Raw genomic sequence first — 26,973 nt, forward strand, 5'->3', positions numbered from 1 at the left:
GATTAAATAATTTAAAAATATACAAGTTTTCAACTAAGTTTAATTATATTTGATTTTTTTTCTTATTTTTTCATCATATAACGAAATATAAAAAATTATTTTTCTTAACATTTTTTTTCTTTCATGAAACCAAACACAACCTTAATAACCAGGTCCTCAACTTTAACTGGCAACAGCTTTTAAGACCTAACAATAAATAACCACAGAAACACTCTTAAATGCTAACACCAATAAATTCCAAAATCAGAAATTATTATAAAGATAAGATAATTAGAAAGAGAGAGAGAGAGAAGAAGAAGAAGAAGAAGAAGAAGAAGGGCAGGATAACAGACCAAAACGGCCAATGCAAAAACAATGGTGGAACTGACTTGTAGTCCTTGAAATGCTTGCAGGTTCATCTGGTTTCAGTTCATACAGCAGCACGTATTTGAGATTCTACTGCCTTCAGCACTTGTTCACCCATCTCCTTGCATCCTACCAGCTTCTGTAGAAGCAAGAGCAAGCCATTAGTGATCAATTAAACAATTATATTCATCAGAAGAATTTTTAAGTGAATGTTGACCATAAAGATCCCTTCTGTCTAAAGAGTTTTAACAAACTAATTTTTATAACCCATATGGAACAAGGATAATGGTGAACACAAACTAGAAAAGGCTCTATGTTATGTTTGGTTCCTGGAAATTTTAAGGGAAAGAAAATAAAGAGGAAAAGTGTAAGGAAAGAAAAAGCAAAGGAAAACCAAAAAATTAATTCAAAGTCAATCAATCACTTTTATATGTTTCTTCAAACTCATTTCATGATTAAATAATATTAAAATACATAAATTTCTAATTATATTTTATTTTCTTTTGTATTTTTCATAGTAAAACCAAATATGAGAAAACCATTTTTCTTAGCATTTTTTCTTTTCATCCTTTTGTTATCAGCCTCTGTAGTTATCCCTCACCATAACCATATGCTTAAATCAATTCTGCAATCAGAGGGAATATTTCAAACTAATTTGGGAACAAATCCATCAGTAAGACCCCTACAAGGACCATGCAGAATAAAATGATGACAGATGAGATATGGCTATGAAAGAATTCCATTCTGCCATGTCAGTTGGATATTATAGATTGATGGCCCAAGCAAAGGCTAGGCAAAGAATGTGACATTGTTGGAAAAACAGTTCTATAAAACTTGGATGCCAAACAAGAAATTTTCGATTTCAAGAGATTAATGTCTCATCTTCCCTCTTACTTTATTTTGAACTCTTCTCTCTTTTAAAACAAAATTGAAGTAGATTATTCTCTAACGTCCAATTGGTTACCAAGGAGAAGAGGGAAAGTTGAATTCCTTCAACTACTTAATTATAAACCCAACCCCCCCTCCCCCCTCCTTCTATGCCCCTCGGAGCAACCAACTAGAAAAGTTTAAGTAATTTGACGGTCAGTAATGTCTCCTACCAAGGAAATGGCAGAAACAAGCAAAAAAGGTAGAAGGATTAAAAATAATATAAAGAAAATACAGCAACAACAATAACAATAAGAACAAGTAGTTTAGTAAACTAAAATTATACATACAGTTCCAGCTTCGTATATGTCTCTGGTCCGAAAGCCCCTATCTAGGGTATCCAACACTGCTGTCTCAATTCTCTTAGCAGCATTTCCTTCACCTAGACCATACCGCAGAAGCATCGCAGCACTCAGCACAGTTGCTAATGGGTTTGCTTTATCCTGCATATTAGAACAAAGTATTCAGGATAAAAAGACGTGTTCACATAAAGTTAAAATAAATAACAGCTTTTATCTCTATGCAGAAGATAAAATAGAAGCACAGCAACTCTAACCTGTCCAGCAATATCAGGAGCAGAACCATGTATTGGTTCAAAAAGTCCAGGCCCCTACAGATAAAAAAGAATTAAAATGAACATCAAACGAAAAAGAACATAAAACTTCAATTGGGACTAAAAGTGGAATGCACTACAAGGAATTCCTTCTGAACCACTCAAAGATTCCATCATTTAGAGAATCAGATGATTTGGCAATACCGATTCACCAACACTAGCTGACGGAAGCATCCCAATACTCCCAGTGATCATTGAAGCCTCATCGGATAAAATATCGCCAAATATGTTGTTTGTTACAATAGTATCAAACTGCAATATTTCAGATTTGGAACTGAAACAGTTAGAATTCTCATCAATGCTCTGAAACTTTATTTTCCTGATTCTTAACTGGAATTAGATGAGGAATAACATGGAAGAGGAAAATCATGAAAATTTGTTTCAAAGATGAAGGTAAACCTGTTTGGGATTACGAACAAGCTGCATTGCAGCATTGTCAACATACATGTGTGAGAGTTCGACATCAGGGTACTCTGAAGCCATTGCTGTGACTCTTTTCCTCCAAAGCATTGATGCCTGGACAATTTCTTAAAATATTAAGATTATAGTCTTTACCATCAATACAGTATGATATCTTGCATTTCAACCTTAAGCATTAACACTATAAAATACTATATATGGTCCTAAAAAGCAGCCAATAAGACTCCATGATTCAATATATAAAATTAAAGTTATTTAAACATTCACCACACACACACACACACACATATATATATATGGGTGTGTATATGTGTGTATGTATATCAACCTCATGCAATTTGTTTACTGGTTTATGCTATTATTGTTATCTTTGTCAGCGGTGCCTAGAACCAATTATGACTGTTTATACATGCTTTTAGCACTACCATTTTGTAGCAATGATATCATGCAATTAAATGATATAATTGCATCAATATAAAATGTAAGAAGGGAACTAAAATAATGTATCTACAAGAACAACAAATTTCTCTCAAGGTATAAGATGCAAGAGAAATACGAAAAAGGAAAAAACAGGTGCATATGGCAATTTTTGTCACCAAGTCCAACAATCACTAGTTAGATTGATGGTAACACAAATTCAGCATGCAAGAAGTAGCTGATGATCCAATAACACTATTCAGTGCAATGGACTAGTTTCCCAATACTACAAACAATTCATCAGTTTGTTTGGATCAATTGATCAAATAGTCATAGAAGACATATAGGCATCTCAACAAAGAGGCTCAAAGGATATTGTTGGGAATTGTCCCAAATTCCTAATTAGTAAAAATTCCTTTTTGTAAAGAATATTGTATAGAATATTTCCTCAATTAATATATTATTTTAATATTAGATTTCCTTATGGAATAAGGAAAGTTGGAAATATCCCTATAAATATTCTGGGTCATGAGGGGAAAAAGTTATGAGATGAAGATGGGTCTATAGAGACTATACGAGGTAGATAGAGATGTGTGGAAGAACGGGAGGTACCTTGTGGAGCAAGAGGGCTTATGGTAGGGTATGGATACAAAAAATGGGGAAACATGGGATATTTTGGGAACCTAATAGTTATATCTGGTTCTATCCTCTGTAATATTCTCCATTGTATAGTGGAATGATTCTCTCTCATCTGTGGACGTAGGCATGATTAATCGAACCATGTTAAAACCTCGTGTACCATATGTACGATTGTTTTATCTTTGTGTTCTTGAATTAACCTTGTTTGTATGAAAGCTTCCGCCATCACAACAAACTGGTATCAAAGCTTGGGTTGAAGATTTCTAGAAGAGCAAAAGATTACATAGCACATAAGACAAAGACAAAAGGAATTTTAGTTGAAGGTGGAGTCAATTGCTCTCTCGTGGTGATATAATACAAAAAGTCTGTGCCATGGAGAGATTGAAGATTGGCTTCATGGAATTGGTCTAAGGTGGAGATCGTTGGGAATTGTCCTAAATTCCTAATGACTAAAGATTTTTTTTTGGTAAAGAATATTGTATAGAATATTTCCTAAGTTAATATATTATTGTAATATTAGATTTCCTTATAGAATAAGGAAAGTTGTTTGAAATATCTCTATAAATATTCTATGTTATGAGGGAAAAAAGTTATGAGATGGAGATGGACCTGTAGAGACTATACGAGGTGGATAGAGATGTGAAGAATAATGGGAGGTACCCGGTGGAGCAAGAGGGCTTGTGGTAGGGTATGGATACAAAGAGTAGGAAAACATGGGATGTTTCAAAAACACAATAGTTTTATCTAGTTCTATCCTCTGCAATATTCTCTATTGTATAGTGAAATGATTCTCTCTCATCCGTGGATGTAGGCATGGTTGGCCGAACCACATTAAAACCCCATATACCATATATGTGATTGTTTTGTCTTTGTATTCTTGAATTAACCTTGTTTGCATGAAAGCTTCCGTTGTCACAACAAACTGGTATCAAAGCTTGGGTTGAAGATTTCTAGAAGAGCAAAAGATTACAAAGCACACAAGATGAAGACAAAAGAAATTTTAGTTGAAGGTGGAGTTGATTGCTCTCTCATGGTGATATGATACAAAAAGTCTGTGTCATGGAAAGATTAAAGATTGGTTTCATGGAATTGGTCCAAGGTGGAGATTGTTGGGAATTGTCCCAAATTCTTAATTCCTAAAAATTCTTTTTTGTAAAGAATATTGTATAGAATATTTCCTAAGTTAATATATTATTATAATATTAGATTTCCTTATAGAATAAAGAAAGTTATTTGAAATATCTCTATAAATATTTTAGGTCATGAGAGGAAAAAGTTATGAGATGGGTCTATATACGAGGTGGATAGAGATGTAAGGAAAAACGGGAGGTACCTGATGGAGCAAGAGGGCTTGTGGTAGGGTCCGAATACAAAAAGTTGGGAAATATGGGATGTTTCAGGATCCCAATAGTTGTATCTGGTTATATCCTCCGTAATATTCTCTATTGTATAGCAGAATGATTCTCTCTCATCTGTGGATGTAGGCATGGTTGGCCGAACCACATTAAAACCCCGTGTACCATATATGTGATTGTTTTATCTTTGTGTTCTTGAATTAACCTTGTTTGCATGAAAGCTTCCGTTGTCACAACAAATTGGTATCAAAGTTTGGGTTGAAGATTTCTAGAAGAGTAAAAGATTACAGAGCACACAAGACGAAGACAAAAGAAATTTTAGTTGAAGGTGGAGTCAATTGCTCTCTCGTGGTGATATGATACAAAAAGTCTATGTCATGGAGAGATTGAAGATTGGCTTCATGGAATTTGGTCCAAGGTGGAGATTGTTGGGAATTGTCCCAAATTCCTAATTAGTATAGATTCCTTTTTGTAAAAAATATTGCATAGAATATTTCCTAAGTTAATATATTATTGTAATATTATATTTGCTTATAGAATAAGGAAAGTTGTTGGAAATCTCTCTAAATATTCTAGATCATGAAGGGAAAAAGTTATGAGATGGAGATGGGCCTATAGAGACCATACGAGGTGGATAGAGATGTGAGGAAGAATGGGAGGCACCCAGTGGAGCGAGAAGACTCTTGGTAAGGTATGGATACAAAGAGTGGGGAAACATAGGATGTTTCAAAAACCCAATAATTGCATTTGGTTCTATCCTGTGATATTCTATATTGTATAGTGGAATGATTCTCTCTCATCCCTGAGCGTAGGCATGGTTAACCGAACCACATTAAAACATCGGATACCATATGTGTGATTGTTTTGTCTTTGTGTTCTTGAATTAACCTTGTTTGCATGAAAGCTTCCGTCGTCACAACAAATATCCTATTTTTCGGCCTAACCATGAATTGGAAATTAATCATATCCAACCTTGTCCATAGTCCATGTTAAAATGCTTTAGGACACCATAAACTAATTCTATTTGGCTGAACTCACTAGTCAACGATTCACCTCGTGAAAACTAGATCAAGAAGCAATTGGAACTCTTAGGCCCCGCCGCCCCTGTAAGAGATACCTTTTTCAATTGGGAGGTAACTTGGGCTAAGATATTGACTCAGGATCAGCTCAGAAGGAGGGAATGGAGGATGCCAAACAGATGCTACATGTGCAAAGCAGAAGGGGAAATAGGAGATAATATTTTTTTGCACTGTCTGAAAGCAACCATATTGTGGCAGCTAATTTTTGCTCTATTTCATGTACAATGGGTGATGCATTCTTCTGTGAGAGGGGTGCTCTTAAGTTGGAGTGGCTTCTTGGTTGGCAAAAAAAGGAAAGAGGCTTGGAAAGTTGCTCCTCTACAATTTTTTGGTCCATTTGGAGGGAAAGAAATTGGAGAGCTTTTAAGGATAGGAAAAGCTTAAACCAAACAATTAAAAGTTCTTTTCTGTATCTCTTTTCAGATTGGGTTAGAGTGTAGATGGGGGACAATGTTACTTCTTTGATAGATTTTGTGGATTGGTTAATCTGCCCATAGGTGCGGTTGCTTTTTGTGTGTATTCGCCCCTATTGGTTTTTGTATATATATACATCGTGTATACCTTTATTTAATACAATATCCTTGTACCTATCAAAAAAAAAAAAGGAAGTTATTTCTTTTGGCTTTTCCAGATTTACAGCAAGAGGACTTCACAAAATTGGGGTCTAAAGAAGGCTAAATATGTTAAGTTTAGAAGATGACTTAGAAATATGATTAAGTGGGTTAGAGGGATTTCAGAACCTTGGTCTTCACATTTTCATAAAGCCATCCAACCCCAAGCCCTGGAATGGAGTATCTATTTAACTCCCAAACCAATAGATTCAGAAGCAACATCCTACCCAGATTGACCTTGGAGTATTTCAGTTGGACATGTACTCCTAGCCAGGCTTTCGGGGACTTATTACTATAAGATGGCTCTTTTTCGTTTTAGTCTTGGTATGTACATCTTTGAACTTGTAACAATTCTTCTAACTTGAAAATTGAGACTGGTAGAAGCATCCACTTTAGGAGAATTGCAATCACCAAGTCTGCTATTTTCTTTCTCACAATTTTTTTTTTTTGAAGAAAAAAATGTATATCTAGTTTTTGTTCTAAAAGAAATTATATTTAGAATGCCCATGAAGAATCCAAGTTCCAATGTGCTAAAATATAGTAATCGCATAATCTGACATTTAGGCACTGTAAACTCATGGTCAGATCCAATGACATGCTCCATCCCATGTAACATAGAATCCAGCCAAGTGGCTTCTTGTACGCACTCATTAGTTCATGGAGTAAATTAGTGCCGCCTCATCTAAAAGGAGAGCTATAATAGGTTAATCCTTCAAGTTATTCATATAGAATGGCCTGTGCTATAGTGCCACCATATGATGGAAACTGTAGGTAATTGACCTTAGACTGAAGCATGAAATGACTGCAAAAACCAAATGCGGGCCTCTAAAAATTGTCATGAATAAATGGAGGCCGAAAAGTTTGTCATTGACACACAAAACTTATGCTTATTTGCTTGTTCATTGGATTGGAATGTGTGATAAAAGTTGAAATGGTCATCTTCCTACCAGGGTAATACAGTTAAGTTCTTGCTCATCATAGATGCACACACATGCTAGCCTAGGACATAAGCCCATGCGCCCAACTCCTCTTCTGAATTCAAACACACAAAGAAGTGCAAACCCAACCACAAACATTGGAAATTCAACAGAGATGAAAACTCCTGACAAGGTCTTCCTGAAGGATTATCACATTCTCCATATGAAACAGAAAAGACAATATAAATAGATAAGGATAAAGTTTCTATGAGTTTTGGGCATTGCTACCTGTGTCGAAGTTGATTTTTCTATCAAATTTTCCATGTCACAAGCAGGGCACTCACAGCATCATCAAAGAATATAATAAACTACCTAAAGAGAAGGTAAAACCAGCAGCCTGATGACAAAAGAAAACAAAAGATATTTTCTGCAGTGTAAACCAAAACTTCTTCCTTCTGAAAAGGGAGGTGTTGTTGGGGAGGGTAGGATGGGGCAAACAACATTTTTATTCATATCATGAGAAGCTGAATGATATAAAAGAACTTCTACCTCCAAGACATTTGCTTTGTCAACAGAACAAAGTTTTCCTCGTCGCTTTTGAGCAGTCTCAAAAGCAATGCGAGCAATGCGATCAATCTGGAATAGAAATGTTACATCTTTAGTAACCACTAATGCACTAATATAGTAAAGCAATTACAAAAGGACAAAATTGAAGAAAGATGTCTGGAAAAAATAAAACTAGGATTCTTAAGAGGTTCAGAACATGCTATTCTGCAAGTTCAAAAGTTCAAAAAATAAAAATAAATCAAAATTAAAAATAGAACTATAGAAGAAGAAGAAGAATTCTCCTTGCATATCTTAAATACATACATTTTAATACTTGACCATCAGTCTGGCAGAGGAAATACTCTCTGTAACTGCTATAGACTTGCATTTACAAAACACCCACTATGTTTTAAGGTCCCATAAAAAATTCCCCACATGATTAAAGATAAATCTACTATTTGAATCACTTTTTTCTTCTTCACAGACATATAATTGCAGTAGTAGATAATTCCTCTAATTTTGCCCATAAGAACTTGTATATTCCTTAGGACAAACATTAGGTCCATATCAAGCATTTCATATGAAAGTCTGCTAGCAAGAGAACTTGTATCAGAAAACTACCTCATAAGTAGCATATACTTCAGTATTAAAACCGATCTCCTCGCCATTTTCATTTTTGCTAAAACCCCTTGGCTTTCCAAAATAAATACCTGTTCCCAACAAAGACAATATTAGAATGGTAACTCACATAAGTAAAAACCAATGTTTAAAAAACCGGACCGGAGCAGCCGGTCCAACCGGTTCAACCGGTCACAATTCCGGTCTGATTTGCCCTTTGAACTGTTTAAGAATTAAACCGGCCACGAACTGCCTAAACCGGCGGTCGGACCAGTGACCCGGTGGAACCGGACGGTTCTAATCGAACCGAACAATTCTAGTTGGACCACCATTTTAAAGGCTCCCTTGTATAAAAAGATTTGGCAAAAGCCCATGCTAGGCCTTGTCTCGTAATGACAAAGCCCATACCCCACTCAACCATATTTTGGGCTAAGTCTTGGCCCACCAGATGAGGAAATGCATTGGCCCTCAATATGGATAGCTTTTATAGGCATCCATTACATCCTCATTTCTCTTACAATCCGATGTGGGATTGCTAACCAATCTAATCAATAAAAAAAAAATAACAAGTCCCACCCAAGAAGATTTGAACCTTGGACCCCAGATTCTATAGCCATCCAAGGACACCACTCAGCTACATAGTTTTTGTTATCTAATATGCCAAACAAAATAATATATATTAGATTTTAAAATTTTTTGTAATATTAAATTAAAATAATATAATATTTTTAAAAATTATAAAATTAGTTTAAATTTTCATTTTTAATATATTCACATTTAAATATTTTACATATTTCATTTAATAAAATTAAAAATATTAATATGATTTAATTTGATAATATTATTGATTTTTAATCTATTCATACATATTTTAAATTTTTTATAATTATTTTTAATTTTAATAATATATAAATTATATATTTATTACGTCACCGGTTCGACCGCGGTTGGACCGCCGGTCCGACCAGTAAACCGTGAACCAGTAACTTTTCCGATTCGATCACCTGTCTGATTCTGAAAACATTGGTAAAAACAAAAAATATATAAATAAATGACTTTTAGAAGTGCTATGACTCCGAGTGATATCAATGAACACTGACCTCCCGTAAGCTCCCGTACAACCATTAAGTCAACACCTTCAGCAACCTCTTTCTTTAAAGTTGAAGCGTCCACTAACTTAAAATGTGAAAACAAAGAATTACTCATTTTTCATAGAGACGTTTAAATCTAAAAAGAACAATACATCTGTTTATAGATATATAAAATAGTTCCAAGAGTTTCCCCATCACAAGCCTATTACACCTCAACACATGTAGCAAGTTCCATCCATAAATTGTTCTACAGTCTTACAATGTTGACTAGCAGTCCCACAACTTAGTACCTTTCTCACATTACTCTTCTATCGATCATACATGAGAAGTGTAACTTCAGCAAATGTGGACTGTAAAGAATGAAGTCAAATCTTCAATAAAAAGAGTATCATGTGATTGTCATTTCCAATTCCATTACTATTTCCTCTCTCTCTCTCTCTCTCTCTCTCTCCCTCCCTCCCTCCCTCTCTCCCTCCAATTCTATTACTATTTCCTGCACATAACAAATCCCAAATTGATGAATGTTATCAGATCCAGGTATCAGATATAAGAAATGGCTCACTGAAAATTAGGTCCCTAATCAGGCACCTCTCTCTTTCTCCCCCACCAAATAGTGAACCCCAAATTGATGGATGTTATCAGGTCTAGGTATCAGATATAAGATATGGCTCACTGAAAATGAGGTCCCCTAATCAGGCACCTCTCTCTCCCCCCCAACCACAGAGTGAAACCCAAATTGATGGATGTTATCAGGTCCAGGTATCAGATATAAGGAATGGCTCACTAAAAATTAGGTCTCTAATCAGGCACCAATATCATACAATCTATAAAGAGTGAAACTAAAACTTGAAAAACTATAAACAAAAATTGGGTTGCCAATGAGGAACCTAAATATCAAACAATTCACAAAGAATAGCACTAGAACATAAAAATTCATACTAAATAAGCAAAAATAATAAAAGCAGCATCCCTACAATCTCCAAAAAATGAATATCATGTATCCTATGATTTCCCCACATTTTCAGATAGCAATATACAGAGAAATCCTCTATATTGGACCTACAAAAACTTTTCAGAAAACTTAATATGAAAATATATGGAGTGAGCTGGGTAAAGTTCTATTGCTGCAAGTCCTAATATCAAATAAAAAAAGTATACAAACTGAACCTATTTGATTGTCCAAACATTCAGGTCACACCCTCCAATTAGTTTAGATGAGATAGGTAATCAAATATACATCAAATTTTGAGTGTCTGAATTTTTTTGAGTTCAAATATGGTGAATCTAGTGATAAATTGGTAGCATGCCATTTTAAGGCACAAGGCACAACTTCATTCATTATTAGAGAGGCCTTGGTGGGAAATGGTCTGCCAATATTGACTGATGGATACAGAAGCCAAGTCAATCTAGCGAAGCATGTGCAACAAGCTCAATGTGGATTTTGATGAATGGGCTGAAAGAGAATATTAGTATATAAGGTGCCAGCACTTTAAAACAACACAAAGATTGCCTTTTACTATATATTAGTTACAGATTCAGTCAACCCCAATGACAATCATGTGAAAACATGCAGTCAAAAACTTGGATACCAAGTCTCTACAGCCACTCAGAGACTTTCATTCATTGAATACAATTTGATAGTAGATATGTTTTTTGGAAGAAAAAAAATCCTGGGGACAGTTCTTTAAATAAATTTTTCAACTAACGATTCAGAAGTTTTATTCATTTATTTGTATAAAAATGAAACAAAGAAACAAATGTATATGCAAGCCTCAAGACAAATGGAATTAGGGATATGATTCCAGGTTTCTTGAAAAAATAAAAGAAATTCTGGAAACCCACCAAATCAAATTCCATTCTGGATAGATGTGTGTGTGGAGGTGAGAGATGGTTTTGTGTTGTTTGAAATGCTTCATAGGTGAAGTCTTTATAGGTGCCCCTTAAACTAGGCAGAAAAACTTCCAGCACCACCAAGCTTAAGCTGAACAATGAATGCAAAAGTTGTACACCACGTGATACCAACATCACATCCAGCCCAATTGCCATCTTGATAGAATAAGGCTCAACACCTGGATTTACACACCACAAGTTAAAAAGAGCCCAATCACAAGAGAAGAATCAAATGGAAATGGCATCCACAATGTTTGCAACCACTACCCACGTTCATGTAACCACATCTTGTGTACTAGTATAAATACAGAAGAATCAAATAGACATGGCATCTTTTGACTGCAATTGGTCACCTTTATAATTCTCAAGGCTTTGAAGCTCCTACATCTTTGGCTCTGTCTATGGGATGCAAGATGTCACAGGCGATAGGAGCCACAGTGGAAGAAACTAGTGGAGGAGAAGACCCTTTAAGGCATCTAGAAGACTGCTTGCATCAAAAACAGGTCTAGTTTGAGCAAAAAAAACTGTTCATTGATGCAACACAACAAGCCATTGGCCCCAAATAATGAAGAGTTGTGTCCTCAATTGCATTTGCATTGGTCTCTCTCCCCCATAACCACACCCTCAATGGTAATGAGATCCCTTCAGGGGGAGTCTTCCTTCTATATCGAGGAGGATAAATCAATGAACAGAACATTTAATTCACAAAACAGGGTTTCTTGAAATGAGATTGGAAGAGCTAAAGGCATAGGTGGATTCCCATAATGGAAAGACTTCCCAGCAATTAGCAAGTTGAGTGGTTCAAGGGCTGATCAATCCATTTAACTCTCATACTTTAGAAATAGAAGTCTGACATTGGTTAATCTTCCCAAAATTCCGAGTTTATGATGGCATGGGAGACCAAGTACATCACATAAGGCATTTATTCAAATCAACCTTTGACTTTAGTGCATGGCAATGATGCACTGATATGCAAAGCATTTCTGTCCAATCTGCAGGGGGCAGAACTAGCATGATTTCACGACTTGACGAAATCCTCAATCCATTCATTATCAGAGATTTTTTTTTTTTTTTTTTTGATGGGTAAACACAGAAGATAATATATTAATTAGAAAAAAGAAGCCAAGAGGACAATCCAAGGCATTCAGGAAGTATACAGTAGACGCCATAAGGCTAAGAAGAGCAAAAAGGAGGGAATACAAAAAACCTCACCTGCCCTCACCTAAAGCCCAACCAATTAAAAAAGTCAATTAAAGATAAAGGACCAGCATCTAAATACAACTTTGTCCAAGACCATAAACTACACACAAAAGAATTCTTCAACCTATGTACTGAAAACTCTTCATTGCAGAATGTTATCCTATTTCTTTCCTTCCACACCACCCAAAAAAGGCATAAAGGAGTCAACTTCCAAGCTTTTTTATACTTCTTGCTAACAAAGGACCCAAACCAACCAAGGAGAGTCTCCCTTACCGAGCAAGGGAGAACCCAAGTCACCCCAAAGAAAGTGAATAATGACTCCCACAAGTGATTAGTAGACTCTTCTTTGGCTAGACAAAAGAAACATCTATTAGCAAGGATCCAGCCCCTACTTTTGAGTTGATCCTAAATTAAAACTTTCTCCCACAAGGCTTCCCAAGCAAAAATAAATAAAAAAACACTTTGGGAGGAACATAAGGACTCCAAATTATTTTCCTTGGAAACTGGATTGTACTTCCCGGCTCCACAACACCGTAAAGAGACTTAACTGTGAAAAACCCACTTTTTGTCTTTTTCCAAACCACCCTAATCCTCCACTTTTGCACTAACTCTCTTTCCTTGAATTGTCATGAGCAACCGCTCCACCAAAACTACCTCCCAATCATTCAAAGCCCTAGACAAACAAGGACTCCAACTCCCCCCCTCAACCGAAGGGTCCCAAACCTCCGCCACCCACTCCTCTTTTGAAACCGTCAAAGCAAACAAAGAGGGGAAAGAGTTGCATAAAGCCTCATCATCACACCAAGAATCCATCCAAAATCTTATTCTTTTACCATTACCCACAGAAAACACAATGTAGTTGCTCAATTGAGAACCTTCCTTCCTAATCTGCTTCCACAACCCCACGCCAAATCCCTCTCTACCTTCCCGAGTATACCACCCCCCTTATTCCACTCCATACTTCCTACTAATGACTTGTTTCCAAAGAGCTTCCCTTTCTACCATAAAGTGTCAACTCCATTTACCCAAAAGAGCTCTAATAAGTGTAGAGAGGCATTTTACGCCCAATCCCCCCTTACTTTTATCTGAGCATACAACCGCCCACTTAACAAGATGAGTCTTCCTCTCCAAAGTCCCCCCACCCCAAAGGAAATCTCTTTGGATTTGCTCAAGTCCAATATAACTAATCTAGGAATACGCAAAATTGACATGTAGTAAATAGGCATGTTGGACAAAGTGCTTTGAATGAGAGTGAGTCCCCCTCCTTTTGATATATATTGCCTCTTCCACAAAGCTAGTCTCCTCCAAAACCTCTCCTCCCCCCGTCCCAAACCGCCACTGATTTGTGAGGTGCACCCAAAGGAAGCCCTAAATATGAGGAAGAGAGCATCCCTACCTTACACCTAAGCTCAAGGGCCAACTCCTCTAGATTATCCACCCTCCCCACTGGTAGGATCTCACTTTTGTCCAAATTAATTCTTAAACCAGATATGGCTTCAAACCACATTAACACCCAGCTTAGGTGAGTTAGTTGGTCCTTAAAGGCTTCACAGAAAATCGGTGTGTCATTAGCATACAGCAGATGGGTGAGTTGAACTCCCTCACCACCTTCCCTTTCACCCTGCAGCCTGTTAAATAGCCCCCACTAACTGCTCTCTTAATCAAACAACTTAAGGCTTCCATACCTGTTACAAAAAGATAAGGTGAAAGGGGGTCCCCTTGTCTCAACCCTTGGGAGCTGTTAAAGAATCCTGTCGATGTGCCATTAACCAAAACTGAGAAAGATGTAGAAATACACCACTTAACCCATCCTACCCATTTGTCTCCAAACCCTATTTTTTGCAACACCTAGAGCAGGAAATCCCATTTTAAATGGTCGTATGCCTTCTCTATATCAAGTTTACACATCACCTCGCACTCATTGCTTTTCAGTAGAGAATCTATAGCCTCATTAGCTATTAACACTGCGTCCAGAATTTGTCTCCCCTCAACAAAGACATTTTGAGACGAGGATACCACCTTACCCACCACTTTCTTCAACCTATTAGCTAACACCTTTGCTAACAACTTGTACAGCCCTCCCACCAAACTGATACATCTGAAATCTCTCAAGTCTTCAACACCTCCTTTTTTTGGTACCAACACCAAGAAAATAGAGTTTAGACTTCTAAAAAACATCCCATGCTCGTGAAATTCTCGGAAAAAACTCATCTCCTCCTTCACCAAATCCCAATTGGACTACTAGAAAGCTAAGGAATAACCATCTGGCCTCGGAGCTTTGTCCCCGCTTAGATCAAAAAGAGCAGAGACTACCTCTTCAACAAAGAAAGTTTCCTCTAACCTAGCTGCCTCTTCCCCTGCTAATCTATCAAAAACTAGGCCATCCCAACTTGGACACCAATCACCAGGATCCAACAACAGGTGTTGGAAAGCACTAACAAAACCCCCCTGAATCTCCCTCTCCTCAACTATCCAAGTTCCATTAATTTTAATCTTAGTCAAATTACTCTTTGTATGACAATTCACCATCCTGTGAAAAAAACTCGTATTCCTGTCACCTTTCTTCAGCCACACTTCTCTAGATTTTTGCCTCCAAGAGATTTCCTCCATGAGGACCCATTTCTTATATTCCTCCCTTGCCTCCTTTCAGGGCTCCACCTCCTCCACCGATAAGGCTCTAGACCTCTCCTGAATATCCCAGAAATTGACCTGTTGTAATGCCAAACTCTTGTTAACCTCCACCTTCCCAAACACCTCCTTATTCCAAATTTTCAAAATACCCTTGAGAGCCTTCAACTTTGCTGTCGAAATGAAACTGCTAGAACCCCTGAAGTTGAACCCTTGTCTCCAGTCTTTTAACAAGTCCTTAAACCCTTCCTCCTTCAACCACATATCTCAAAATAAAAAGGCATAGGACCTCTCCTCGCCCCTCCCCCATCTAATAGAATAGGGTAGTGATTAGACACCGATCTAGAAAGAGTGCTTTGCACCACCCCACTGAACCGACTTTCCCAATCCTCAGACACTAAGAAACGATCCAATCTTGACATAGTTTGCCCATTTAGCCCACCATTCCAAGTAAACGGACCCCCATGCAATGGAAGGTCTCTCAAAGTCAATTCATCATCCACCTCCAAAAATCTTCTCATTGCAGCAGCCAACCTCCCACCTCTACTATGCTCGCTAGGGAACCTTGTCACATTAAAGTCCCCTCCAATGCACCAAGGGTCATCCCATAGCCCAGATAGCCCCCAGCTCCTCCCAGAAAAGTTCTCTGCATCTCTTCAAAATGGGACCATAAACCCCCGTAAAGACCCACACAAAGCCATCCTCGTAGTTTCTAGAACAACAAGAAATCGAGAACTAGCCCACCTCCATGCCAGTCAACCCTAACACTCTATTATCCCAAAAAGCCACCACCCCTTCGATTGTTCCCCTTGCATTAACTGCACGCCACTCCAAAAACCTTGCCACTCCAAGACTTCACACCACTCCAATGGACATCTCCTGGATCTTAGTCTCCTGAAGACAAACAAGGTCTGCCTTCTAAGCCCTAATTAAAGCTTTAATTACCTTCCTCTTATAGTTGTCATTCAGCCCTCTTATCAGAGATATGTACAGCTTTTATTTTCCAATATGTGCTCATCATGCAAGAGAAGAGATACAAGTTCTCTTTTTAATGTTAGGATACTAGAAAGTGAAAGCCTGGTTCAGATGGAAGTGTATGACAATAAAACTACTTCGATAGCTTTCAAGCTAGGACTTCTAGCTACTACACTTTTTCAAGAGCCTACATGCCAGTCTGGAGGAGGACATTGCAGCATCTCAACTAAAAGGTACTGGTTACCACTAACACCACGAATAAAAAGCAGCACTCAATGAAATCAGATGAGTCAACAAGCAGAAGTAAAATGTATAGGATAAATGCACATGTCTTTCAAGAGTTAGGCAAACTTACAGATTTCCATTGGCCACCTCAACCATAAGGAAATTTGTAAAAAAGACATACAAGTAAATTTTATTTTTTTTTTAAAAGTAAAAGTATTGTATAAAAACCACCAAAGCAATGGAAAAAGAAAAACAAGAAAGAACACACACCCCACTCTCTAGCTGAAAGCCAAGGTCAACACACAACCTTAACGGGTTCCCACCCAACCAACAAAATCAGCTAAGGTCGAGGGACCATCTTTTATAGACAATTTCGTCTCTGACCAAAGAAAATTTACAAACGAATACTTAAGCCTTTGAATGGACAGCGCTTCTTCCTCGAAGGCAATTTTGTTCCTTGCCTTCCAAACCATCCAAAAAAGACACAAAGGACTTGCTCTCCAAACACCCTTCCTCTTTTTTCCCACAAAAGACCCATTCCACCCCAAAAGCATCTCCTTAACAGTGGCTGGCAGCACCCATTGCACCCCAAACATAGAGAAAAGCAACGCCCAAAGAGTCATTGTCTTTACACAGTGGAGAAGAATGTGATTTATTGATTCTTCGTGCCTTTGACATAGGTAACATTTGTTCGCTAAAGCCCATCCTCTCTTTTGAAGTTGATCCAAGATAAGAGCCTTCCCCCAAGTTGCTTCCCACCCAAAAAAAACTCACTCTAGGCTGCAAATAGACTTTCCAAATGGCTGACGAAGGGAATGGCTGACGAAGGGAAAGAGGCTAGAGGGCCTAATACTAATGATTTGTAAAGAGACTTAACTGAAAACTTCCCACATTTAGTCTCTCTCCAAATCACCCTATCATCCACTGCTTGTTGAACTCTCTTCCGGTATAAGGCCAGAAAAAATCTACAAACCTCATCCAACTCCCAGTCATTAAACGGTACCAACTCCCCCCACCCTCATTGCTACACCACACATCTTTAACCCAAGCATACTTGAAAACAGCCAAAGCAAATAAGGAGGGAAAAGAAACACAAAGAGGTTTGTTCCCACACCAAAAATCTTTCCAAAATTTTACCCTTTGCCCATTCCCCACAACAAAAAATAGTCTACTTCTTACAACATCCCAATCCTTCCTAAGAGATTTCCACAACACCCCCCTTGCTTCCTTAGAACACCATCCCCCTTGTTCCTCCCCATACTTTCCCCTAATCACTTGATTCCAAAAAGCCTCTCTCTCAATAGCAAATCTCCAACTCCACTTACACAAGAGAGCCTTATTGAGGATAGAAAGGCACTTTACCCCCAACCCCCATTACTCTTATCAAGGCAAACCAAGCTCCACCGAACAAGATGAGGCTTCTTTTCAAGGGCCCCACCTCCCCACAAAAAATCCCTCTAAATCTGCTCTAACCTCAATCTGACTTTTCTGGGCATAAAGACCATAGACATATAGTAAATGGGCATACTCGCCAACGTCCTCCGAATCAACGTGATCTTACCTCCTTTGGAAATGTATTGGCTCTTGCATCTAAGTAAATGGACATATAAGTAAATATTGCACATATCACTGGACTCATGGGCATGGTATAGAGGACTGCACAAGTCTCAAGCACATGGTTGAAATCTATTAAGAAAGGAGGCAGCTTCAGCAGTTTTGATTCAAAGGTCAAGGTTGACTTCAAGAATCCCACCGGCCTCAAAAGTCTCCTAACCAATTTGTCGACAAGGAGCAGAGGAGGGTAATTGCAATTACACATGGCGATGACCCAAGAAGCAAAGTTACCAAGATCAAACAAGTTAATTAAGTTCGCATGAAAGTTTGTCTTGTGGGAATCCATCAACCATGTTCTAACAAATTGATTTTTTAGGAAGCACCCTTTGCAATGTCAACTTTCCACACAACAATACATTGGTGGTCACATTGCCAATGGCCAACTGCAAAGTTCAAAAAAATCCTAATTAATGCCTGAAGTTCAATTAATATTTTGTTTATGTCGACATATCAAAGGATGGGAATTACAGTGGAGCAGTTGAAATCTAGCAATAGTTTGCTTGTAGATTTTAATGGGGAGTCAGTGATGGCAAGAGGGGAAGCGATTTTTCTTGTGATAGTTGGCCCAACAACTTTGATGGTCAAAATTTTGGGCGTAGATATCACTTTTGACCTTATAGTGTAATCCTGCATGAAGTTATATAGATAGCAGTGGCAGAGACAAATATTTCGGTTAGAGGGGCATATTTCAGGGCAGAGATAAATATTTTCATTAGAGAGGGCATGTTTCAAGGCAAGGTTCAAATATGCAAGACAAATATTTTGGTTAGAGGGGGCATATTTCAGGGCATGGTTGAAATAAGCACAATAAGGGGGCATATTTCAGGGTGGAGACAAATATTTTGGTTAGAGGGGGTATATTTCAAGGAAAGGTTGAAATATGCACAACAACAACAACAACAACAACAATAATAATAATATGTAAGTGTTGGCAAAAGCAAAAGGCAATAGGACTCCTTTTAGTCTAAAGCAAAAGGTGATATCATAAGAAACATTATATTGTTTAGAGAAATTCATCTTTTCTAAATACATATTCTAATTTTCCAAACATCTAAAAATCAAAATAAAAAAAGATAAACATCCTAGAGAAGCTTTAGGCATCATAAACATAGTCATCATTGAAATTAAAATTGTCATCACTTTCATCAAGACTAGATTGATAGCCCTCCATCTCATCATCACTATGATTGATAGTATGATGTTTCCTCTCATACAATATTTTAATCTAATCTTAGATTGAATCAAATTACAGTCTAATTATGTTTAATGCTAACTCATGGATATAAGAGGTCATCTTGTGTACTAGTTTATACATAGAAGTATCAAATGGAAAGGGCATCTTTCAATTGTAATTGGCTACTGGTTAATACTCAAGGCTTTAAAGCTCCTACAGTCTTAATTCTCTAATCATTGCTATTGATCATGGTATTTTCCATATGCAGCTTACCTAAGATTGATTTTTAAGAAATTAAAAGAGTACGCCCCAAGTCCTCCAAACCCATTTGGAGTTGACTGGATCCAATCCCACAACCATATTAAGTATTGATATTCTCAGTTCATACCATAAGCCTTACAACTTGGCATCAATGTATAATAAAAACCTCGAATTAATGTTATGCATTTTTACAAACAATTTACAGTAAAATACATATCATTTACACATGAAGCGAAACATCAGAGATTGTATTCTACTGCATTATAACAAACATTACCTGTGGTAGTACAGATGCTGGCCTCAAATTTGCAAAGACCTTAAGACCAGATCGTAGCTGAAGCAATCCAGTCTCTGGCTTCAAATGCTTTTCATTACTGTCCCATTTGTACCTTGACCCACCAAACAAATACACAAATAAGGAATAGTCACACATTAAAATTTTCTGAAAATAAATACTAACTGAATAGAACAAGGTTGATGAAAAATTCTTACCCCCCAATGGCTCCAAGAAGAACTGCATCAGATTGCTTAGCCACCAAAAGGGTCTCCTCCGGTAGTGGAACTCCAGTCAAATCCAAGGCACATCCACCCACAGGCATCTCTTGGAACCCAAATTCGATACCTAATATTGTTTTTTAATTTAAAAGAAAAATAAATCATCAGTATTAATTTTTTTCCTAGGATTTCGAGAGAACAAAAATGGCAGTAGCAATAACAAAAATAGTAAGTAAAAATAAAAATTCACAAGGCTACCTTCTTTTCGTTCTTTTATTTTCTTTTGTTTTATATTGCTCCATTAAAGAAAAAAATCAAACAGAGGAAAAGTGAATATAAAGATGTGTTAAAAAACAAAAGGAAAAATCACTCAATTCAGCGAAGCACAAACTTTTCTTTTCATTTCCTCCATTTTTCTCATCAATCATAAGGGAGTGAAAAGAAAATGAAGTTGGGATTTTTTAAAAACATTCCATCCGAGTAAAACGATCTCCTTTGTATTTTCTTCCGTTTTCTCGGCAACCTACCGAAGGACAACAACAGCAGAGACGAAAATCGAACTAAATTAGTATATGGTACACATTCCCATTCAATTGATCGTAATGCGACCTTTTGTCTTATTTTCCATCGTTTTCCCGGAAACCAAATAGAGAAAAAAAATGTGGTAAAAGAAAAGGCCAATAAAATCAAATGTGTGGTATTGAGAAAAAGGCATGAGATACCTTCAAGAGAGCCAGCGAGCTTGAGAACGTTCTTAGCAACAGAGATGACTTCAGGGCCGATGCCATCGCCGGGAAGGAGAGTGATGGAGTATCGCTTTGGGGGTGTTGCGGCGGAGCAGCGGATAGTAGCCAATCTGATAGAAGAGGGTTTGGAGAGTGATTTTGATTGAAAGTGAGGTTTGAATGGCCTCGCGCTCAGTTGCAGAGAAGCCGCCATTGGCGTAGTCTGTACCTTCTTCTGCCCTACACTCAACAAAAACGTTACAAGCCAGCAACTAAAAGGAGAAGTCTATGGTACCCACGCGGCAGTACCGAACTTTGATTTATTACCGTTGGATTTGTAGATTTAATCATGACCATCCATTCATTTGAATTTGAAAATGAAAAAGGAAAGAACTTGCTTACGGCGGAACCGGTTTCTCATCAGGGTTCCTTCAGCAACAACACTGGAGGGATTGTCAACCATGACTCCGACGGATTATACCTCCTTAATTTCGCCGAAGAAATCATCACCGGTTAGAAAATCTTCGTCATCAAGCCTGACCAGCGGGCACTCCCTAAACCATTCTTTTTTTTTCTTTTTTCTTTTTTACATGATAAAAATTTTAATTTAAAAGAAGCTAAATTTTCCGATAAAATTATTTAATAATAAAAATATTTATTTATAAAATGGATAAATATGAAATCAAAAGGTTACATGACTTTTAAAAGAAATTTATTAAATTTGAAGGTCGTAAATCAATTAAAATAAATATTTTATAATTTTGATTTTGTTGTATTAAATATTTAATAATAAAATGTTTTAATTTAAAAGCACTTTTAACAATACAATATTCATATTTTGGACTCATCGCTACTACCATCATGGGAAAATGACCACTTACGAACTACATTTGTGAAAAAGTTTTATTACTTTTAAGTACTATCAATTCTTCACATGTCTTATTTTACTAAAAAATATAATGATACGAATTAAGTTGAGACGTTGTAGGCCCTTTCAAAGACCAATGGTTTTCTATTTTGGTTTGGGACCACCTGAGAGAGTTTTTTTTCCCATTTTTTGAAGTGAAGAGGGGGACCCCTTTTCTGCTAGGAAGAAGCTGCATTGGACGTGTAGCGGCAAAGGGGGATGGCCGGCCATGAGGGTGGTTGAAGATGCCATGCTTGTTGATGGAGGAATAGTAGAGCTAGTAATGGCTTGTTGCGGAAGATAGAAACAGGGGAGGAGCTAGATATCTGTTGGAAGTTTGCTGGTGAAGACGGAGAGCAGGGGTTTCAGGAAGACAGGAAGGAGTTTTGAACTGAGGGAAAAAGGGTCTTTACAGAGGAAACGAAGAGCAAAAGAAGGTGGGGTCCCAGATCATCAGGTAAGGCCACCTTGAGCTTGAATGGTTTCACTTTCTGGATGCACTGTTTCATTTCTCTGTTGATTTCTGAGCATCGTTTGTTGTTGGTTTTGGTTGAACATATTTGTTTGCATGTAATGCTCTGTTTTTGTCTTCCTGGATACTCTTTGTTTTTCCCCTGTAAATGGTTGGTTCTTTTTTGAGTTGATGGTGGATGCATTTGAGAGGGTTGTGTACTGTAGTCCAGATGATTACCTTGATGCGAATGGAGCTGCTGATCTTTGTGTGGACCTAAGCAGCAGGGAAGCCATAGCATCCGTGTATGGTTATTAGATGAAAAAAGGAAGCGGAAACGTGGATCACTAGTTAAGGTTCTCCAAGGACATCACCCAAGGAAAGCTCAACTGATTCCAAAACTTGTTCTGCGTAAGAGAAGATCATTCAGCGGACGGGCAAGCAAATTTGGAAGAGGCAGCCAACTTCATTGCCCAGGTTGTCATCATGTGCTGCCTGGGTCAGATCGGAAATGGCCAGGTTCACGTTCTTGGCTGCTATTCCTTACCCCACCTTTCCTAATCCCCATACCCGTTTCCTGCTTGCATGCACAGGAGCCATGCGTGCATGGCCGCCCCCCACTCCCTTCACATCTTTCTCCATCATTCCCATTTCTCATTCGCATGCTTTCTCTTTCTACACCACATGCCATCTTCAACCCGTTTTCTTCACTCACTAAACCCATAAGATCTTGCCACTCTTCATCTCTCATTCCATTTATGCCAATCTATGTTTTTCATTTCTCGATACCTATTCCACTAACTTCCCAACATCCATGCCATTCATGAATAACACCACTGAACCCATGTTTCTCTCACTAACCCGTTTGCCATATCCATTAACCCACCCATTTCATACCCTCTTACCTACACCGTTCTCACTTCCATTCCCTACTCATCTCAATACCCATTAACCCATTCCACCAATGGAAACTCCATGCGCATGCTACCACGTGAGAATGGTGGATAGGTAAGAAGGTGGCTGCGTTGTGGAGTGGAGTTTTTTTTTTTTTTTTTTCATGAAGAAAAATATGTTTGTGGTGCTCTCGGGAAGTGCATGGTGGGTTTGTTTGAGACTTGCATGAAAAGTGGGTTTTGGGTGGCATTATTGTAATATGGGGGATAGTAGTCTTGTGGCATTCTTTAGTATATTGGCAAGATAGGGAATGGGTTGATTTCCACTTTGGACACGTGGAGAAGTCTTGCAAATGAAGATCATCACAAGCCTTTTCTTTCGCTATTTCTTTATATTTTGATATTAGGACAATTTTCTAACATTTCAATTTCCGAAATTTAGTTTTTTTTTTTTTCGAAATGCCATTCTCAAAATGATTTTCCAAGACCCCGATTTTTGAAATTTAATCTTCTGAAATTCTTTTCTCAAAATTCACATTTAAAAAAAAATAAATAAATAAAATAATTTCTCAAAATCCTAATTTTCCAATATTTTTATTTTTATTTATTTATTTATTTTATTATTATTATTATGATATTTATTTATTCATTCATTTATTTTTAAATTCCATTCTCAGAATAATTTTTCAAAATTTCTTTTTTTTAATTAATTTAATTTTTCAAAATACCGTTCTCAAATAATCTTTCAAGATTCTATCTTCCAAATTTAATTTTCAATCTCAAAAATTCCACTATTCACATTCATTTATTTAAATATTATTCTCGTCATTATTATTATTATTTCATATTTATTTATTTATTTCTTTTAAAAATTCTAAATTATTAAAGTTCAATTCTTCAAAAAAATCTGACTTCCAAATTTAATTTTCAATCAAAATTTTTTTTTCACTATTCACATTCATTCGTTTAAATATTATTTTCGTTATTATTATTATTATTCCATATTTATTTATTTATTTCTCTTAAAAATTCCAAATCATTAAATTTCAATTCTTCAAAAAAATCTAACTTCCAAATTTAATTTTCAATCTAAATTTTTTTTCACTATTCACGCTCATTCGTTTAAATATTATTTTTGTTATTATTATTATTATTCCATATTTATTTATTTATTTCTCTTAAAAATTCCAAATAATTAAAGTTCAATTTTTCAAAAAAGAATATGACTTTCAAATTTAATTTTCAATCTAAATTTTTTTTCATTATTCACGTTCATTCGTTTAAATATTATTTTCGGTATTATTATTATTATTATTCCATATTTGTTTATTTATTTCTCTTAAAAATTCCAAATCATTAAAGTTCAATTTTTCAAAATTCCGTCTTCTAAATTTAATTTTCAATCTAAATTTTTTTTTCATTATTCACGTTCATTCGTTTAAATATTATTTTCGTTATTATTATTATTATTCCATATTTGTTTATTTATTTCTCTTAAAAATTCCAATCATTAAAGTTCAATTTTTCAAAATTCCGTTTTCCAAATTTAATTTTCAATCTAAAATTTTTTACTATTCACGTTCATTCGCTTAAGTATTATTTCCGTTATTATTATTATTATTTCATTCATTTATTTATTTACTTATTCATTTATTTAAAATTTCGTCTTTAAATAATTCTTCAAAATTCCGATTTCCAAATTTAATTATCTGAAATTCCAATTTTCTTATCTCCGAACTTAATTTTCAATTTCCAATATTCCAATTCTCACATTTATTAAGTTACTCATTTATTATTATCATTTCTAAAAATTCCGCCTTCGAACGATTTCCAAGATTTCCAATTTTTATAATTCAACTTTCATAGTTCTAAACTTTTAAATAATTTTCAAAATCCCAATTTCTTTCAAACTTAATTTCTAAAATTCTCATTCTTACATTTAATTCCTAAAAATCCAATTTTCAAATAATCTCTAAGACTCCGATTTTCAAACGAATTTCAAAAATCCAGTTTTCCTTTGAACAATCTTAATTTTTGTTTGGTGATGCATGTGATATGTTTCGTGCTCTATATTGTGCACTAACTCCATTTTTATGATAGCGCATTGCTCGTTCGTGGCCCAGGTATGCATCCACTCCTATTCTGGTCATTCTCTATGCATGTTTTGATTCTCATATGTGCATAATCAATTTGAGTATCCATTGATTTTCCTATTGATTGCCACGTCAGCTTCATTTTATTAGTAGAGACCCGATTTTTAGGGACTTAAAGGGGTGCCACAGCCTTTTGCCGTACCTTCCCGATGAGAAACCTGACCCCCAAGCCCGATCCGGTTTTTCATAAACCACCTTTTCCAAAATAAGGAGTCGCACTTAGGGTTTTCTTTCTTATTTTGTTTACCCTTTTAAAAATAAAACAAAAATAAGTGGCGACTCCAAGTCATTTTCTAATAAATAAAATCATTTTCAAAATAAAAATCGAGCTTGCCATTAAGTGGAAAGCGCATGAGCCGAAATGCAGGGTCCACAGACGTATACATTTTTTAAATTTCAATATACATGACAAGGATTTATCAAGTTTTCCGGTTGAAAGACCTACTTGGGCACATCTACAAGACACTAAGTAAACAAGCATAGCTATTTTAATCAAATATAATGTGTTTAAGACAACATTTCTATTTATTAAGTGAAAATTTTCTTGTTTTCTATGTTAGATGGGGTTGTAGAATACATTTTGTCAATCACATGCAAAGATCAAAGTATATGGAGTCAAATTCAATCTTCATTCATGAGGAGTCTACACTCACAAGGTACAAGTTGGTAATTGAATTAGTGTTTGATAATGAAAATAGTGAGAAAGTCATAATATTAAATAAAATTCATATTCATGCAAAAACAAAAAAAACAAAAGAAAAAAAGTATAGAATACAATCAAGAGTTTATTTTTTATCTATATGATGAGCAAATGCAGTCATTGATTTTATATATCATAGTACTACCCATTGGTTCTCATATGAAGAACTTGATCCTAAAAATCCAGATGTAAAGTGGTTCATGTTAACCTATATTGAAAATATTTATAGTTATACATAATATTTTGAAAGGAAAATCATAAGACTAAGTACTAAATACTTAGAAACTTTACTCAATATATGGATAAATGACATATGGCATAGGCAAGTTATGCTATGACTCTTACTTGGTTTATAAAGTAATTTGGTGAATGTAACCCGAGCCATCCATAATATAAGCTTATTTCTAGACCATTATAGAATGTATCAATCATTTCTAATAATATGATTTATTTTTTGAATTACTCTCATAAATAATATTTTACATGTCTTAATAAAACTTATAAAAAAATTACATTTTGAGAAAACTCATTTATCTCATGTCTTGTTCAACTTCTATGTTGTGATTTAGTAATGAAGACATGTCCTTTATATTAACATCATAAAATTCAAAATATTTTCAATCAACTTATCAATTGAAAATAATTGTAAAGTGAATAATGAATGAATTCAATGAGGAGTTTGACCATACATTTTCCTCATTGGAATCTTCAATGTGGATCTTTGCATTGTGAGTGTTATTGAACTCTGGACATTTTTGAATAGTGAGTCCTACTTTCTTACATTTTCCACAGTGCCTTGGTTTCTAAAATTTGTCTTTTAAGATACCTTGATTACCATTGGTCTTCACAATGTTAGGATCTCTTAAACATGGTAACTTGTAGCTTTTTAATTTTCCCATGCAACTTATTTGACTAAATTTTTACAAAGTTCTTTTATTTGACAAGTGAACCTTTAAATTTCACATCTAACGTCTTTAAAAACTTTTTTTGATTGAGATGCAAAATAAGATATATGTGAGCACATAAATCTATGTGCACCATATCATATAATATTAGCCACATCACCCTGACTTTCATTGCCATGTTCAACTTGGACCATTTCCT

The 26,973-nt window shown here is 36.0% G+C and overlaps 1 protein-coding gene across 2 annotated transcripts; it reads right to left on the reverse strand.

Annotated features, from left to right (window-relative positions):
- Window positions 1-141: 141 nt before the first annotated feature.
- On the reverse strand, window positions 142-21,309 carry LOC100259968 (3-isopropylmalate dehydrogenase, chloroplastic). 2 transcript variants are annotated; one of them, XM_002276348.5, is made up of 12 exons: window positions 21,168-21,309; window positions 20,763-21,005; window positions 20,038-20,167; window positions 19,823-19,934; window positions 9,588-9,663; window positions 8,491-8,579; window positions 7,873-7,959; window positions 2,285-2,401; window positions 2,030-2,137; window positions 1,829-1,882; window positions 1,563-1,715; window positions 142-484 (listed from the first exon to the last, which is right to left on the reverse strand). In XM_002276348.5, the coding sequence occupies exons 1-12, from the start codon at window positions 21,226-21,228 to the stop codon at window positions 410-412; spliced, it is 1,305 nt and encodes a 434-aa protein (XP_002276384.2). In that variant the 5' UTR covers window positions 21,229-21,309; the 3' UTR covers window positions 142-409. The 2 variants fall into 2 exon arrangements, with proteins under 2 accessions (XP_002276384.2, XP_059597147.1); XM_059741164.1 differs by lacking the exon at window positions 21,168-21,309 and adding an exon at window positions 21,093-21,108.
- Between the last annotated feature and the right edge of the window lie 5,664 nt (window positions 21,310-26,973).

Source organism: Vitis vinifera, chromosome 12 (genome assembly GCF_030704535.1).
Source record: "Vitis vinifera cultivar Pinot Noir 40024 chromosome 12, ASM3070453v1".
Taxonomy (NCBI): Eukaryota; Viridiplantae; Streptophyta; class Magnoliopsida; order Vitales; family Vitaceae; genus Vitis; species Vitis vinifera.

What these genes read in the sequence shown, in the direction of transcription:
- LOC100259968 (XM_002276348.5), bottom strand. Translation starts at nt 21,228, where the DNA reads ATGGTTGACAATCCCTCCAGTGTTGTTGCTGAAGGAACCCTGATGAGA. An exon ending in GCTCGCTGGCTCTCTTGAAG is followed by an intron (nt 20,168 to 20,762) that starts GTATCTCATGCC and finishes AAACAATATTAG; the next exon opens with GTATCGAATTTGGGTTCCAA. An exon ending in CAGCTAGTGTTGGTGAATCG is followed by an intron (nt 1,883 to 2,029) that starts GTATTGCCAAAT and finishes TTTTATCTGTAG; the next exon opens with GGGCCTGGACTTTTTGAACC.